Genomic DNA, 16,933 nt, shown 5'->3' on the forward strand with positions numbered 1-16,933 from the left:
TACTGAAATTGCTCCCAAACATGTTTATATTCCACAAAGTTCTCTTTCAAGTCTTCTGAAGCTTATTTATTCAAGGGTAGAAGTGCAAATAGCAGAAAGCTACAAGGAAGACCTTCCTCAGTTGGGGAAAAAAAGAAAAAAAATGCTGTATAACGAAAGTTTTGAGGTGAAGGGGGTGGGAAATATGCCACTCCCTTAAGGGAAATACATACCAGTAAACAAATGATGTGTAAGTCTGCAGGCCATCATTTTTACCACACTGCTCTACACCAGAGAACGTGCAAAAAAGACTGTTCCTTTAGAAAAGACCACACACTTCTTTGGCTGGAGTTTTTCCCCTCTTACCCAGTTTGATGCTTTTGTTTTTGCCAAGACTGGTATCTGGGCTTAGCTTCAAGCTCATCAGTACTTCTCCCCTAGAGTTTCAGCCAAAAATACATCTTTTCCACAAAGGCTGGATGATTTTCAGGATGATTTTACTTCTCTGCAGGAGGTTTTTCTCCTACTAAGTGGGAGCTGTGCTCAATCTATTGTATCTTGGCCACACTCAAACTTGTCTTGCTGGTTTAATTCACAGACAAATTGCACACATGCAGTACATTTAGTTAGAAGACAGATAGCAATAAAGCACCCCTTACCACAGTGGAAACATTCTGTCCAGTTTATTAAAGCAGCTGACCTTATTTAAAGCATGCAAATATTTTCAGTAGAAGACTAGAGGAGGTACCAAACGACATCTTAAGCAGACAAATAATCAAAGCTGGACAAGTGGAAAGTTTTATCAACTTATTTAGCAAATAAGATTTTCTTTATGTAATTTTTTGCATTTCTGTGCTATCAGTATAATTGCAGGAGCGACAAGGGTTACTAGCTGATATAAGGAAAGGGCCCAATGATCTGAAACTCTAGGAACCTGCACTTTCTAACCTAGTCCTTGAGCTCTAGCAATGGCCCCAGCTCTTTGGCTTGGTGCTGAGGAGTGGACCTGAGGTCAGCTCGATCTTTCAGCCACCCCAAGGCTGGGTCAGCTCCATCCTGTTTCTGAGAGATGCTCATCAAACTTGTTCTTTGAATGCTGCCACAAGAGAGCTACTACAGCCTTCTCAGGCACTGCAACCAAACAGCCAGAAGAATAAAAGAAGGTTTTCCTAACCTAAAGTTTACTTTACTCCAATGTAACTTCTCACCCTTTACTCCATGGATAATAGATTCATAGTAGCACTTGACTTTTACACGAAGTTCATCTTTCCCCATTTAGTCAGCTTTTCTGTAGAAAAACAGCCTAGCTACTCTGATCTTCCTCTCTCACATTTTCCTCATCATCACTGCTTGCCTCTGGACCATGTTCAGTGCCTGTCTTTCATCAAGTGCTGTACCCAAAAGCCTGACCAGCACTCCAGCTGCTCACTGATATGAACCAGTGCAGGATTCCCTTCTGCCTGTTCTATTGGCATTTGTGCATCCCATGAGAGCATAGAGAACATATACATTTATTTGTCAGTTAAATAACAGGTAAGTCAATTTTGTGTCAATCTCCTGAGCCACAAAAGCAATTTTATCTATTGAGCTAGTAGGTCCTAATTTAAGATTCCCGTAGCTGACTATTTAGTGCATATGTGCATATCTGTCTCAATTGGTTTGTCTCCATTTTTTCTCCAAACACTTCATTGTCTGATCTTGTCTTATGGCACACTCAAAGCCCCTCTGAATTTTGTGTATTTCTAACTACAGTTCCCAAATATGTGCAAAGTATTAGTTCATATAAATGCATAAAATGTAAACATCTCATCTGAGATCTGAGTATTTGGCTAACATAGAAAGTATACCATCCATTTTTACAGATGACACAATGAGAAAAAAAAAACCAAAAGAAAAGCCTAAGATAGTGCCCCTGGAGTCAGCTCTAGAAGCAGTCAGAGTACTGTTTGACTATTATGGGACATAAAAATCTCCTGTTTGTTTCAGTAGCAAGCTAGGTCCAGTACAAGCACAGCATGGAGTCCAAAGGGCTGATTCAAGATCTAAGGTCACATAATCATAGAATCATTAGGGCTGGAAAAGACCTCCAAGATCACTGAGTCCAACCTTTGATTGAGCACCCCCTTGTCAACTAGACCATGGCACTGAGTGCCATGTCCAGCCATTTCTGTGCACCTCCATGGATAGTGCCTCCACTGCTTCCCTGGGTGCTGAGGGGGCACTCCATCCTCTCATCCAGATCATTGATAAAGACATAAAACAGGTCTGGCCCCAGTACTGAGCCCTGGGGAGTGAGGGACTGAGTCCCACTTGTGACTGGCCCCCAGCTGGATGTGACTCCAGTCACCAACCCTGGTCCTCTCTGGGCTTGGCCATCCAGCCAGTTCTTCAGCAGCCAGCAAGGAGTGCACCTGTCCGAGCCGTGAGCAGCCAGCTCCTCCAGGAGAATGCTGTGGGAAATGGTTCAAAGGCTTTACCACAGCCCAGGCACACAACATCCACAGCCTTCCCCTCATCCACAGGCAGGTCAGGTCACCTGGTCATAAAAGGAGATCAGGCTGATCAAGCAGGACCTGCCTTTCCTAATCCCATGCTTCCCAGACTTCTGGCTTCAAAAGTATCCTGAGTCTGCTTCAAATGCCTGGACATCTACTAGGCATTTTATATTCCAGTGCTGCTGCTCTAACAAAGACATACCTAGCAACAAAGTCAGAGCACAGAAGTAGCTACACTCAAGTGCAGAGTAAATCCATGTTAATACATTTTAAAACAGTCTAGGCCCACCCATGGAGGCATCTTAAATCTTTAAAACCAAAACAAAGCCCAGCAACTTCATGGGATCTTGGGGATAGGGAAGTAATAAAAAAAAAAATTCCTTATCTCTATTTAAAGAGAATAGCTCCAGCAAGTAGCACAGTGTGTGCTGTGTGTATCAGTGGAACATGGCACTCCATTGTATTAGGCACCCATTAGGGGTTAATCCTTGCTATGAGTAAACTCTTTGCTCTCTAATGTACCAGTCGTGTCCTGATAGCCACACACACACACACCTCTCTTTGTGACTGTGCAGTGACAGAATGCACACATACTAAGGTGCAAAGCATGGATTAGGCATTAAATGTGAAGGTAAACATCAGTGTAGACAAATCTGACCTGCAGCCAACCTCCCTTCTGTCCTAGCTTAAAAGCAAAACATGCTCTCTCATAGGGAGCAGAGACTGGCAACCCAACTTCTCTTACCCCAGCTCTTTGCTTTGGGGTTGTGTGCAAGGTGCCTTCAAGTCCCCAGAGGCTGACTACTCAAGACTGGTTTCTTGAGAGGCAGCACAATGGAATAACACGTGTTCATATTCTCTCATTATTCATTCTGGTTTTCTGATTGAAATGATTCTGTGTCACATCTAAAACCCTAAATACTTAAAAATAAGCAACAACCATGCAGACTTTGTAACTGGGATGACACTTTTACTGTTTTTTTTCCTTGCGAAGCCTAGAACAAATATAATGCTCATGAGAAACTGAGTTGTCTTTAGGCAGGAAATTAGTGCTTATATATAGAATATCTATATATAGATACACACACATGTAACAATACTCTATGCCTGTATATATGTATAATGATGCAAGACTTCCCCCCCTTACATTCATGATCATTCAATGTACTTCCACACCTAAAGGGTCACTGGCTTCCCAGAAGCAACAAGAAAGCTCAACCTAAAAAATAACTAAAAGCTTAAGGACTTAGGCACAAAAGTTTTCAGGGAAGGAAGAACTGGTGTACGTTAATGTGTCAGTGGTGACTGCACTCTTTTCTACCAAACAGAAGAGAATTGAAGATAACTGGTGAGCAGCACAGGAGGGCTAACTGGAGTCAGTTCACCCTTCCTATTGAGTGTTCACATGCCAGTAGAAAGCATCATTTGATATGCATGAATGTATGACCTTCCTATAATACATTTGTGAGTTTAAACTTGTAGAATCAGATGCATACCTTATTGCAAAGATTATATTCATATGTGATGTCACTGAGCAGAAACCCCAGAATAGCACAGCTTGAGAATGAATTAATAGGAAGCACTTAATGCTTAACCCTCAAAGCATTTTGCAAACATTAACATTTCAGTGCTCCCAGGACACAAGTAAAACCATGCACACAACTTTCCTGGGAAATGGCAAAATGCCTCACCCAAAGGCTCAGCAGGAAGTCAGATGTGCCATTACAAGGAGGGAACTGTCTTTATCCAGGGCAGTGTGTACCCAGGTAGATTGTACCTGACTACATTTTATAAAACATCTTTACCCTGTTTCAGATGTTGCCAGTGCAATCACTTCAATAATGTGGTCATCTGTTAGATGTTAGTGACATTGAAAATAAAATGCAAGCAAATGTGAAGTGCCAAGACCACCAGATGTCTTCAAAGTGAGACATTTCCAAAAGGAGGTCAGAAACACAGCCCTCATGCTGCAGCAGTACATGCCTGCTTCCTTCCTATTTTCATGAACCTCACCAGGCTCCATTACTTTCTTTTCAAGGTGATGATAAAGTAAAATCCACATATTGCAATAGCAAAGTTCACCAGCAGAGATGACAGTTGTGAGGAACCTGAGCCTTACTGCAGTCATGGATCTTCATGTAAAACCAGCTTGGTTTCCAAACCATTGCTTGCATATGGGTGAGAAGAACTTGGATGCAGATACTACTGTTTGGGTGACAGATTTTCTAGCATTCTTGCCACTAAGCTGCAAAGAGAAATTTCTATTTCTTATAGGAATTATAACATTAGTAATAATTAGAAAAATCTATATCCACAGAAAGATGACCAGATCCTGAAAGGCTGTTCACAGGAACAAAGATCTTTCAAAGGAGAGTCATGTTTTAAGTGAAATACAAATATTTGAAAAATAAAGGAAGTCACAGTTTCACACACTGGCAAATACAAATCTAAATCCTAGTGCTCTAGAGCAGTTGCTTGAATCACATGCAGGCAGGGATGAAGGGGGTGGCAGGTACAGGCTGCATTGATAGGGGGGCTTTAATCAGCCCAGCACCTGTCACCTTCTGTAGCACTTTTCTCAACCACAGACTGAATCTCACCTGTATGGCAAGAGCCATGCTGCCCCACAGGCTTTGCTTTTGCCAGCAACTTCTTGGACTACACAGCCACTGATAACCACTTTCAGGCTGAACCCCTGGCCAAACCAGAAGGTACCTCACAGTTACTGCCATTTGCTCTGAGGTATCACCACCTAAGTCACACAATTTCTTAGCACTGTGGGTTTGGGATTTTGTCAAATACAAATACAACCAGTTACCTCGTTTCCACTGTAGACTCTGACAGTCCAGGATTGCAGCTGAACCTCTCCGAGGTCTCTGGGTCACACTTCAACAGCAGATGATGGGTATGAAAGGGTTACATCGCTGGGCAAAGCCTGAAAATGGCCCCTTGTCAGTCAAGAGAGCTGAGACAATTGTATTGCATACCTAACAATGAAACTGTGAATGACTGAATTACTCAGCTTAAAAAACCCATCATGGCTAACAGCAGGTTAAATGCTGGGTAGGAGTACTCCTACCCAGGAGGACTGTTGTCCCTGCTCCTGCTAGGACAGCTGGCTGCAGAAGTCAAAGCAATGACACAGCCAAACTTTTCCAACCTCAAAAAAGAACAGGAATCCACCATGCTTCAAAAAAATCACGCTTGCCCATAACCATCCTGTACCAGAAGTTGGGCAGCATCACGTTTGGAGTCGGACTGTAATTCTGTGCTATATTACAGACTTCAAACACGATGGCAGCTGGATTTCAGAACTCTGCTCTCCCTGGGGACAAACTGCACTTAGCATTACAGTCCAGTCGATAGGTGTTAGGAAAGCAAAACTCACAGATGGTAAATACAATAAATAATTTAGGACACACTAGAGCAGCTCAGAATCGACATATATGAGAGGAGGAGAAAGAGCATTTCAGGTGAGATTGAATGTAGCATTTATATGGAGCTTAGTTTGGTGTTGCAGAACAGTGAAAAAGAAGCCTCTTGGGCTGCTCCTGATCGCTCCCCTTAAAAAGAAACCTAAACCAAACAACCCCCTCCCCCCCAGTCACACTTGCTAATAGACAGGAAAATCCCATAAAACTACTTTGCCTCTCATATTCTAAGTGGAGCCAATTTAATAGAGAAAATTCTATCATTAGAGTGACCAACTGTATTTCCACATAAAGAAAATAAAACCAGTCTGTGACAGCCTAGATCTATAGCATTCACTGTTACAACCTCTGCATTAAAGACAGAGTATGTCTGGAGAAGTAAAAACCATGAATTTTCCACAAAATCTGTTAGGCAGCTTTGTCAGATGTGTCAGTATTTATGTGTTTCTCACTCAACATACTCCCTCAGTGCCTGGAGAAGAACACATTGGCTGTTTTATTTAAGAGGCATTCAGCTGGTATGGTAGCTGGTACAAAGCTCTACCCTCTGTTCTAAAGACAATTTGATTTTTCAGTTTAAGAGCTGGATTCACCATTTCATGGCAACCAAGATCTCTCATCCTGTATCGACATCTTCCTATCTTGATGACATCTAAGTTTAGAGGGTGCTAACAGATAACCACTTCTTAATGCTAACAGAGAAGCCCTGTTAGCATTAAGAAGTGGTGACAACAAAGATCAAGAAGCCCACCTTTACTCTTCAGAAGGAACATATAAACTCTGGATGCTGATACTGTAAACAAAATCAGTGGCCCTGGTTTATCTCTGAATGAACCTCCAAAACAGGAGGTGCTATACAGATCATAGCCTTATTCTGTTGATGATCCAATATGAAAAATGCTTTCTTTGGCTGATAACTGGCACTTGCTTCCTTGGAAGCCTATTATTTCTGGCTTACTGAAACAAATACTTTTTATTTTTAACTAAGTGTTGAAAATATTTCAAAGAGAATTGCAAAGTGAGCATGTAATACCTGGACCAAATATCCTGTTTTGCAGTAATACAGTCTATTTAGGGCTACCTCAGAAGGTCACTCATACTTCAACTACTGCAATATGTCACCACCTTATAAACGAGAGTGATATCAGCAAACAAAATTGGTACCTTATCATTCCCTGGTACTGGCCGCCTACTCCCAGGTGGAAGGTGTGATGTTACATTTAAATTTAAAGGATTTGGGTGACTAAAGCTGGCTATGAACTCAGAAGTACAAGACAAACTGATAAATCCATCAAGGGCTGTACCCTTAACCAAGAAAACACACAAATTTGCTGAATTCCACAGGGTTGGGGCATTTGGTGCTGAGCTATAACAACTCTGGAACTGCTAAAATGCAAACAGCGTATGACTTTGGCCTTTCCAAATTGCACTACATTTAAAAAAATGCCATCTTTCAGACTGTTATACAGAAGGTCAAAATTAATGAAACCTGTCAAGATATCTTAAACTGAAATCTTCAGGCACTTTCAAGGTATATCATTACATATTTCACAATTCATAAGTCAAAACTTGGAAATGAAAATAGTGTGTCTTTATTGATAGTCTGCCACAAATTAATGCATAAACTTAAGAGTTAGCCAAAAATGTATCTGCCATCCGAACATGGCAAGCATTATCTGCAAAAAGTGGATGCTTTCTTCTAGTAGATACCCAGATGTTCTGTTACCAGGTCTCACTACAGTGCCATTTGCAATTAAAGTATTGTTTTACACAAGCTGCATGATGCTCACCAGAGTCACTGTCTCTTCATTCCTGCAAGCACACAGACATGTACACTTTAATGTTAAGCCTTTACTGAAGCCAGTGGAACTCATTTGTCTCTCAGGCGAGCTTGCACACCGTATTTGCAGAACTGGAGTTTACAACTACAAAAGCAATGACAAGAGGGACAAGAACAGACGCACTACAGTAGGCATTCCAACAATTCAATGCATCTATCTTACTGAAGGAAATCACATCTTTACATACTATTGAATGTTAAAAATGAACAAAGATGTTTAAGCACAAAGTATATATTTATACCAAATAAAACAACTGAAAAAGTATTACATAAAGAAAAATAATGTAACAGAATGTACTTAAGTACCTAGCTTACAGTCATGCTCATATCTAAAAATAACATTGTTAAGTAATATATATAATTTTGGACATAATTCTCTAACATACAACATGATTCTGTGATTCTAAATGTGGAGAGTACTTTTTCCATGATACAGAACACAAATTGTTTTATACAAGCACACCTGCTAATTTGTATAAAAAACATGCTTGTAAGTGAAAAGGTCACTGTAGTACTAATTTACCATGTAGTGTTAATCATGTTGAAATTGTCTCTTCTCCTTTTGCATTGGTGAGCGCCAACACTGAATGGTACAATATTTGATCCATATGGTTCACTGACACTGCAACCTGTTCCCAAGCAGCAGCCCTAGCCGGGTGTTAACAGTACAGCTCTGTACAGCTCCATCTGTCTGCATATAGTGTATTTAAAACTAACAGCTATTACAATTATTACAATGATTTCTGTTTCAATATATACATCAGTATAAAATACTACCCCAAAACACTTTTGCATTTCAAACAATTTTAACCACTTCATCAAACAATGCATTTGTAGAATTAAAAAAAAAAAAATCCGAATTAATATTGATTGCCAACAGTACAGCATCTCTATGGTATGTTTCCTAATAAGTGAGAGAACGGAAATGTCTTAATTAAAATAAGTATCACAAAACATAATTAACGTTAGAGCTGTTCAAGGATTCCCAGTTTGTCAGTATCTACCCTAAGCCATGCTATCCAAATACAGTATAAGCCATTTAGTGTTTCTACAATGAGAATAAAACATTCAAATATTAAAGCTGTGACAAACACACAAAAGCAAGGAAAAAGAATTTGTTCTGTACTCATTTCTGTTGTAGTGAGGTACAGCATGTCAGGAGTTTGCACTCAGTGCATCTAATCTGGTTCTGTGCATGGACTGGGGAATGAGATGCTGCAGAGAGGGACCTGAGGGTCCTGGTCAATGGCAAGTTGAACATGAGCCAGCAGTGCCCTGGCAGCCAGGAGGGCCAACCCTGTCCTGGGGGCATCAGGCACAGCATGGCCAGCTGGGCAAGGGAGGGGATTGTCCTGCTCTGCTCTGCTCTGGGGCAGCCTCACCTCCAGGGCTGGGGGCAGTTCTGGGTGCCACAACATGAGAGGGATATTAAACTACTGGAGAGTGTCCAAAGGAGGGTGAAGGGCCTTGAGGGGAAGCCACTCTTCATGGCTAAGGTCACTTGGTCTGTTCAGCCTGGAGGAGACAAGGGGAGACCTCATTGCAGCCTGCAGCTTCCTCATGAGAGAAGAGGAGGGACAAGTAAGATCTCTGCACTCTCAAGACCAGGGACAGGACCCAAGGGACTGGCCTGAAGCTGAGTCAGGGGAGGTTTAGGTTGGATATTGAGGAAAGGTTCTTCACCCAGAGGATGGTTGGGCACTGGAACAGGGTCCCCAGGGAAGTGGTCACAGCACCAGCCTGACAGAGCTCAAGAAGCATTTGGACAGCACTCTCAGGCAGGTGGTGTGAAGCTTGCCTCTGTCTGGTGCAGGGGCAGGAGCTGGACTTGATAATTCTGATGGGTCCCTTCCAACTCAGCTTATTCTGTGATTCTCTATGTGCTATGATACCTGGATACAACTGTGGAAGACAGCTGAAATAAAATCAACTCTGAATTTCCTTGCTGTTGTGGTTTTATGTCAGATTGTTCAAGTTAGGAAAACTTAGTGTGTTTTTCTTTTCCTGAAGGGAGGGAGAGAGAGGAATTCATAATGAAATTTAAAAAATGCTACTAAAATCCCTACCTTGGACACAATAACACTGCTTTAGGAGCTACTGTGTCATTGCACAATATAAGTGGCCTATTAATCGCTGAATTATTGGTGTAGCAGAATACATATCACTGTGAATGTGTTTTAAAAATTATTATTTTAAAACTTGCCTGTATCCCATAACAATCCATAAAATTTTGTGTTTTTCAAACACTAATACATTTATGTAAAGTATTAAATGTACAGTTCTAGTGGCAAATTTCAAATCTCTGCCTCTGCTGCTTCAGTTTTTAAAATAGGATTTGGTTAAGAGTTTTCATTCTTTACATCATCCTAAACAAGAATTATTTCTGAAGCATAAAAGAAATCCAAACTGCAATAGTAATATCATGGGGTTTTTTATTTGTTTTGCTGATTTGTTCCTAGCTTAAAAAATAATCAGTGTCTTGAAAAAAAATGCAAAACAGTAAACCCCAAAAAAATCTCTCCTCAGAGAAGTCCCTGCTAACTGAGAGTTTTTTTCCAAAACTAAGTTTCACACTTACAGTATCTTTATAGTCATGTTATACACCCTTGAAAATAAAGGCTCACTGTTGAGAATGGTGACAGGCCCTTAATTATAGAGGTGTTAACTGGTGACACTATTTTTCATCAGAAAAAAACCCAAAAGCCCCACAAAAATTCTTAGCTTATATTGAAAGTTTGATTCACGCTCATTTTGTTCATTTAAAAATACTCTTTGGAAACTTGTGTCAACTCCTGCAGACAACTTAGTGATACATCTTTTCCTGTTAAAATAAAAATGATTCATATTCACCTCTACCCCATGCTAAGCTCTACAACTAATATACACTTCATTACCTGCTCATGTCACCATCTAACACATATCTTTACATTCTTCTATATATAGTGTCCAGGGCTTATTTTTCACCAAACAGAACTTGACAACTATTACACTTAGAAGTTTTCATCGAGAAGTTTTTTGGTGTTCTAGCCTTTTCATTGCAACACATAGTGATATTAATAGTTCAGAATTTTTGTCCCTGTTAACTTAAGAGAAACTTTTCATAAATTTTTTTCCCATTAAGGATTTTAAAATCTGAACTCACTCAGAGATCAAAACTGAAAACCAGAAGCGAGATTAGATGTAATTTTAAAATGGTTCTGCTACTTTAACATGCATTTAAAATTTGTACACATGACAAAGGACTCTTAACTTTTACATTGCTGTAATCAGATTCTAATTCAAAGTCTCACAAATACACATGAAAAATAAGCCACTGGTCATGAAATCTAATGATTACATTCAAAGCTAGCCTTTAAAAAAATAAAAAAGTTACAGGCAAAACATACTGGTTTATGTACTCACTAGCTTATCAGGCTACAATAGGCATGGTTTAAGTATAAAAAAAAAGCAGACAATTTAGATTTAAATAAGACTGTGTGAAATCAGAAAAAAACCCTTAGATTTCACTATTAAAAAAAACCACCCAGAACACCTATAATTACTTCCCATCCTACAGCTACAGTTAAACCAACTAACAAAAATAATCAAAGTATTTTTGAAAAATGGAAGTTAGGCTAGAGTATGTGGCAACAATCAAAGTTCATATATGTTTCTATGTAAAATGACTCATGATTTACTATAACATAAAATACAAACAAGAGCACTTTGTGGCTAATGCAAGAGCTACTAGTAGGAACACTTAATGCCAAACAGTCTCTTCAGCCCTCCTTAACGTCTTATCTCCAAATCAGTATTGACTTCTTTTGACCAGATACATCATTTTTGGCTTGTCACCCCAGTATGTCATGTTTTACCACTTGCCACAGGCAGCAGGAGACAACTAGCTGAGCAAACTACAAGCAGTGACATGCAGAAATTAACTCTCAAATCGGAGTACTTAGATAAAATGATACGCAAGCGCACACTAGGACAAAAGGAATGGCATTCGTCATCCAAAATAGGCTCATCATCCCTCCCCACCCCCCTCCAACAGTAGTTGCAACAGCAATAGAAAAAGATCAAGAAGATGTCTGTTCTTCAGAGTCAACTGTGAAAAAAAGTCAGCAATATATAACAGCAGCGATGGACAAGGAAGAGCAAACCCAAACAAACTTGCTGAGTATTTGTTCATTTACTTTTTCTGAACACAAGCCAAAGTGCACCACACTGGCTTGTTCTGAACTTCAGATACAGATGTCCTAATCTCCTTAGATCCTTCACAGATTTAGAATTCAGTCTCCCTGAGGCCCCTATAACCAAGTAAGAAAACTCTCTTTATCTAGCTTGGTGGCTGCCAAGACAGATTCCATGTCATTAAGGATGTCAGAGCTCAAAGCCTCTTGCAGACTTGGCATCAGTTCTTCTCCTTCTATATTCATTCCATCTCCTTCCAGTGTCCCAAGGTCCACATTTGTCCCTGGAATGGCTTCAAGGTAGTCTGGGAAACGGTTCTGATGGGATGGTATGTTACTTTGGCCGATACTGTCACCTAGTTATAACACAAAGATGGATATTAAGTATACTGGAAGTACCAAGCCTACAATTTATCAGGACAACTGGTTAAAGGTTAATCATGTACCTCTTGCATCATACAAGCAGTGTGACTCATAGAAATCCATCACAAACCCCAAAGATAACTTGGCTGCATGCAGACGTACAAAGGACATGCCTTTGTTTCCAACTTGCACCTACTGACCCAAATCTTACAGATCTTTGATGGCATTTAGCACAATTTAATTTTGACACTTGAAGGAAAAAGACAATACTGAGTCAAATATAGTTTTGGAGTAGTATTAACAACTCTGGATGAGGTACTATTCTTAGCCCTGAACAACATTACTTCAAAAAGCAAACACACTTAAATTCCTTATAAAAACAGGAGTGATGCTACTTACAAGCAATTTCCCCATCCTCCCAATACACTTGATTACAAATATATTTTTTCCTAAATCTAATGTTTCTATCAGAGAAATAGGGGAAATAGGAAAAAACAATGCAAAAAGTATCAGAGCTTTTCAGAACTGCTTGTTTTCATTGCAAATGGATACAAGTGTATTTGGAAAACATGCATTAAAAATGTACACAAACCAGACCTGTATCCATTTCATCAACACTGTTCAGGAAGTCATCTGGGGTTCTGGGTACACTGTAACTGCTCATGCTAAGTCCACTATCTGTGCTTTCATCTCTGGAGTGATATGTTCCACTGTAACAGAAGATAAGGAGGAAAAAAAGTGAGGGTAGAGCACTGAAAAAAAATAAAATAGATGCTTGTTTTCAACTAATTTATGGGCTTTGAAAACATTGCTACCATGAGAAATCCCCTATTCTAATAGAAAACTGAAGCATTTGTTTGCATGAGACACCTGGGTTTTATTTTATGCAGACCATTTCCAATTAAAACTGTATTATTTAGATTCAATTAAACTTAATGAGAACATATGTAAGCAGCTTTAAGAAATGGCCTACTTGTGTTGTGCATAATTTTAGTCTTTTCACACCCACCCAGCTAAAACCTTTCAAAGCATATCAGATAATCCATAATGATTATAAAAATAATAGTAATAATGGTGCACCCTTTTATGTTTCCATAAGGATAAAAAATACTTCTAAGTAATGTTCCCATGTTTAATCAACCACTGAAGTGTATTTTTAGGTCACTGCTGTTATAAATAGTTCGAACTCCTTTAGCAATTCTTCAATTGCTTCCCACTGCTGCATTACTGCTTGTTCAGTCACACATGTCAAGGCAAGAGAGCACCCAAATATAAATCAAACCCTGGTACAGAAGCCATCCTATAAACAAACCCTGCTCAGAATGATCTTGCTGACAGAACAGTTAACCAAACTGATGGCATGGGGCCTTACATGCCTTCACTTTCTTACTTGCCAGCGCAGCAAGCAAGAGCAAGAGAGCCACAGTGGAAAATGTGGGAAGGGGAGGGGAAGCAGGCCACTGTGTTGAGATTATATAGCCTGGTTTTGGCAGCAGGGGTCTGCAGGGATCACTGTGTGACACAGCAGGAGGAGCTGATCCCATGTCAGCCAGCTGCTTCCAGGTGTCTCCAAAGTGGTCCAGCTGCCCAAAGCTGAGCCCATCAGTGACAATGGTGGTACCTTTGTCATAACATATTTAAGAAGAGGGGAAAAATGCTGAACAGCAGATGGGAGAGAAGAGTGAGAATATGTAAGGGGAACAGCCTGCAGACCCCAGGGTTGGGGCAGAAGGAGGGGCAGGAGGTGCTCCAGGCACCAGAGCAGAGATTCCCCTGCAGCCCTTGGTGGACAGACCATGGTGAAGCAGCTGTGCCCATGCAGCCTGTGGAGATGCCAGGGGGAGCAGAGATCCACCTGCAGCCCGTGGAGGATCCATGCCAGAGCAGGGAGATGCCTGAAGGAGGCTGTGACCCCATGGGAAGTCTGTGCTGGAGCAGGCTGACAGCACCTGCAGCCCCATGGTGAGAGGAGCCCATGCTGGAGCAGCTTTGCTGGCAGGAGCTGTGGCCTGCATAAGCAGTTGTTGAAGGCCATCGTTACCTCCCTCCCCCTGCATCCTCTAATATTCAATATTCACAAAATATTTTCAAAATCTGTATTTCTTCAGGTTATGTATTCTGAGATTCACTGAGAATCCTTACCGATTTTCCATCTGGCATCCTCAATGAACATCAACTTGATTTACTGTTCAAATTATCATTTGAAGACATACTAATCCTCCTCATGATGTACTTGTGAAGTATATAGTATATGCCTTTTTGTCAGGTATGAAGACCAAAGAAAATTATGAACAGCTATTCAACATCAGATGCCAGAAGAATGCCTTCAACTATGTATATAAATATATATATATCTGATTCCATGAAGGCAACTTTGCCATACAAGAAAGGAACCTAACATTTCTTTCTAGATAAATCATAAATACTTCTCTTTTTTTAGACTGATTTAAGAACAGAATCACCACACATTCGATACAATCCTAGTAATTAAACTTAAACAATTTAGAACTTCTGTGAACAAAAATCTGGTTTACTTTATGGGACAAAATACTAAAAACAGAACTGAGCCTATGCTGAACTAAATCACTCCAGTGAAGAAGGCTTTTTGGCTGTTGGTCTCACACTTGGAATATCCAGCACTTCTCTTCAAATCGCTCCTTAATACACATTTCCTCTTTCTTCAGCAAGGATTTGTTCATTTAGTAGTCACACCACCCAAAATTACCACATGCAACTAAACAGCATTACCCAAAATAGAGTGGATTCTTCTTCAAATAATCATTGTTAAAACATGTGAATACAAAAGAAGAAATACCAATTTAGGAGTTAAACAGAGAACTACCATCACTACCAGTATAAATCTAACCGACAAAAATACATAAACAAGTGTGGCAAATCAAAAGGTGAAATAGTCTAATGAAGTCTGCACTGATGAATATCAAATTAAAAAAAAAAATCAAATATACCATAATGATGGTAAGTACTGAACACAGCAGGCAGATTTGATTATGCATTTTAAACCGCTACTGAGCATTATCTCAAATTGCTCCAATGTAGTGAGTCTCTGAGATTTTTTAATGCTTCTATTATATAGGCAGCAGAAAATATCAAACAACCTAAACTCTGAATAGATACCTCCGGGGCCTAAATTTAGTACTGTCTCATGAGGAACTTTATATACACCCTGTAAAGATAGAAAGGAGCATTTCTTAAAGTCTGAACTTTAACTTAAGGAGTATCAACAAGACCTTTAGGTCATAGTCTGAAACTACTGGACTGCTTTCTGAGACAGCAATGCATATTCACAGAAATATCTCCTTTCTTAAAAATCCCTTTCCCACACCCGTATGGCAGAATTAAGTCCAGTGCCACACATACACCTGCCTAGAAGGGGACAAATTTTCAGACCAAAACACAAATTAAGATAATCAACTCAAGCCAAATACAGATTTGCAGTATTTTGTATGGGGTAAGGGCTACATTAAAAAAAAAAAAAAAACTAAACCCAAACATATATGCAACCAGGCAAGCAGTATCTTTTTGCACTTTGCAGTAAATATCAATCTGCCATAAAATTGCAGAATGCAAATTTGCCCTTTCTAGCTTTTTCCTCTGTTTCTAGTTAATGGCAAAGATCCATCACTTTATATTTCATGTGTGTAGACTCACAATGGATAAACTGCATCAGTCCACTGCCATGGCCATTTGAAACCTAAAGATGCACTTCCTTCAGGTCAGAAGACAGGTTTTGAAGATGTGAGGACCTGTATGATGTACGATGGCAACAGCCTTCCAGCAGTTCAAGCTAGAATTTTACTACACCACATTGATACCCTTCCCTATCTACAGAGGCTTCCCATACAAGAGCAAGTCAGGTTTAAATTGTCTTGTCTCTTTTATTTCATAAGACAAAGCCAGCACAGTTGAGGCTCACCCAAGAACACCCTACAGGATGAATTCCATGTAGGATTATCCCTCCAAAAAACATCAAGTTTTCTAATCATAATTGTCTGTGTAGGAGATAAATCTTCCCAAAGGGATTACCCAAAATACAGATATCACTTATCTCAAGCTGCAGCAGTGTCTCTAAAGTTGTAATGTTTGGTGGGAAGCATTTGCAAGCTGAAATTTGAACAGTATTTCCAACAAAATAAACATTTCAAGTCAGAGGGATTTAGGAAAAAGTTTTATGAAAGACTAGTCTATATTGTAAGATTCTAAATCTTGAATGAAAATACCCACTTCAAAATAATACAGCATTTAAAATGAAACATGCCACTATTTGTAGACCTAACATTAGCAGAGTAAAAATACTGCTAAATACCTGAAGTGGAAGGGAGGGGTGAATGGAGAAACCTTAAAATGAACCTCAAGCTGTAATCCTAAATGTGCCTCACAGTTCATTTGATCTCACAGCGAGCTATTCACAAATTGAGTCAGTAATTTGAAATGACTGTTAGTCAACAGATTATGCAGAGGCAAACATGTTATGACTTTGAATAAAAACCTTCCTACAAGTCTGAACAGACTACTTCCTCCCACAGGAGACAGCTTTTAATCTTCAGCGTTTACTAGACTTGCCATTTAAGGAAAGATTCATTTACAGCTGTGGCTCTTGGCACAGACAGATGTTCAAAATAAACTATTACATGT

General features: G+C 39.8%; 1 protein-coding gene across 4 annotated transcripts in view; it reads right to left on the bottom strand.

The window, feature by feature from the left end:
- Positions 1–7,474: 7,474 nt before the first annotated feature.
- Positions 7,475–16,933, bottom strand: part of YAP1 (Yes1 associated transcriptional regulator) — an 89,135-nt gene continuing 79,676 nt past the window's right edge. For all 4 annotated transcript variants that reach the window (XM_071434197.1, XM_071434196.1, XM_071434198.1 and 1 more), the window contains 2 exons: positions 12,878–12,990; positions 7,475–12,273 (listed from right to left, as the gene is read on the bottom strand). In XM_071434197.1, coding sequence (XP_071290298.1) covers positions 12,035–12,273; positions 12,878–12,990 — 352 coding nt within the window. In that variant the 3' untranslated portion in view covers positions 7,475–12,034. The remainder of the gene's footprint in view (positions 12,274–12,877; positions 12,991–16,933) is intronic.

The sequence above is a fragment of the Agelaius tricolor genome, unplaced genomic scaffold (genome assembly GCF_023055355.1).
Source record: "Agelaius tricolor isolate 1412-34295 unplaced genomic scaffold, bAgeTri1.0.p SCAF_9, whole genome shotgun sequence".
NCBI lineage: Eukaryota > Metazoa > Chordata > Aves > Passeriformes > Icteridae > Agelaius > Agelaius tricolor.